Below are 1,230 nucleotides of genomic sequence, written 5' to 3'. Positions count from 1 at the left end.
AGAATTTTTAATGGGAAAAAAAGGCTTGGATCAACAAATAACTAAAAAAGAAAGAAAGAAAGAAAGAAAGGCTAAATATGTTATGACCATATGAGGGAATAGAATGCAACAGGCAGGAAAATGTGTTTTCGAAATATGTAAGAAAAAGGGGAGGGAGTTGGACTGGGAGTGTAGCTTAGTGGTAGAGCACTTGCCTAGCATCCAAAAGACCCTAGGTTCAATCCCCTATAAAATATGCAAAATGAATGAAACAAAATTGTATGCCATGTTAAAAAGCTATATCTAGCTGTTGATAAAAAGTAGGAAAGAGTTCAAAAAATAACTTTTCATTGGAGGAAAATTTTAAACCTAATTTCCTTAAATGATGCAGTTTTGAAAATCCAGTCAAATGGTCTCTTTTCCTAGGATGCAGAAAAATGCTAGTCTTTCTCGAGATAGGGACCTTATTTTTTTTAATTTTTTATTTTTTGGTCATTTTTGAGACAGGGTCTCCCCTGTAGCCCTAGCTGGCCTGGATTCACTATGGAGACCAGGCTGGCCTCGAACTCATAGAGATCCCCCTGCATCTGCCTCCTGAGCGCTGGGATTAAAGGCATGCCCACCATGCCCGGCCTGGGACCTTATTTTCTGATCTTTCTGTCCCTTCCTAAGCATCTACCTCTGAGCTGGGCAGAAAGCACATCCTCAGAAAATACCACTAGCCAGTCTCTAAAACCCAAGCAGACTTACCTTAAACATCATTAGTTATTTATCCACACGTCCCCAGTTCCCTCCGGCCCTTTACTCCTGTCCAATACTAGTTGAATGGCCTTAAGCAACCTTCAACTTCAGTTTCCCTTGATATTATAATGCATCCTGGATACTGGGGAAAGAGCAGGAGAATGCAAGAGGAATGGAAGCAAGGGGCAGTTTGAAAAGGCGAGAGGCAGCCCCCCGAAAGCCTAGTGGGGGAGGGAGGACGGTGGATCTCCCCACTTTTACAATGCCAATGCCGATTGGTGGCCGGCAGCTGCTGTCCTGGCTCGGAGTCTGGTCTCAGTAGAGTTGCCACGCCCACACATCGGGGTGTCCCTTTCAGCCCTGACTGTGCAGAACTCTGCTGGCCAAAAACAGCCCTGTCTCTTTAAAGACAGTAGGTCTGAGGCAGCGCTAAACTCCGGTCTAATAATATCATTTATTCTCCATGACAAGTGCTGGACTTGCCCAGGTAACTTGGCTAAGGCCATGCTG

General features: G+C 44.5%; 1 protein-coding gene across 1 annotated transcript in view; it reads right to left on the bottom strand.

The window, feature by feature from the left end:
• Pdlim1 (PDZ and LIM domain 1) overlaps positions 1–753 on the bottom strand; it is a 53,544-nt gene extending 52,791 nt beyond the window's left edge. Inside the window, exon 1 of the mRNA XM_029563072.1 lies at positions 730–753. Coding sequence (XP_029418932.1) covers positions 730–741 — 12 coding nt within the window. The 5' untranslated portion in view covers positions 742–753. The remainder of the gene's footprint in view (positions 1–729) is intronic.
• Positions 754–1,230: the final 477 nt, after the last annotated feature.

This window comes from Nannospalax galili, unplaced genomic scaffold, assembly GCF_000622305.1.
Source record: "Nannospalax galili isolate Female #2095 unplaced genomic scaffold, S.galili_v1.0 scaffold875, whole genome shotgun sequence".
NCBI lineage: Eukaryota > Metazoa > Chordata > Mammalia > Rodentia > Spalacidae > Nannospalax > Nannospalax galili.
The sequence above is the reverse complement of the archived record's forward strand: the minus strand, read 5'-3'. Positions and strand labels throughout refer to the sequence as shown.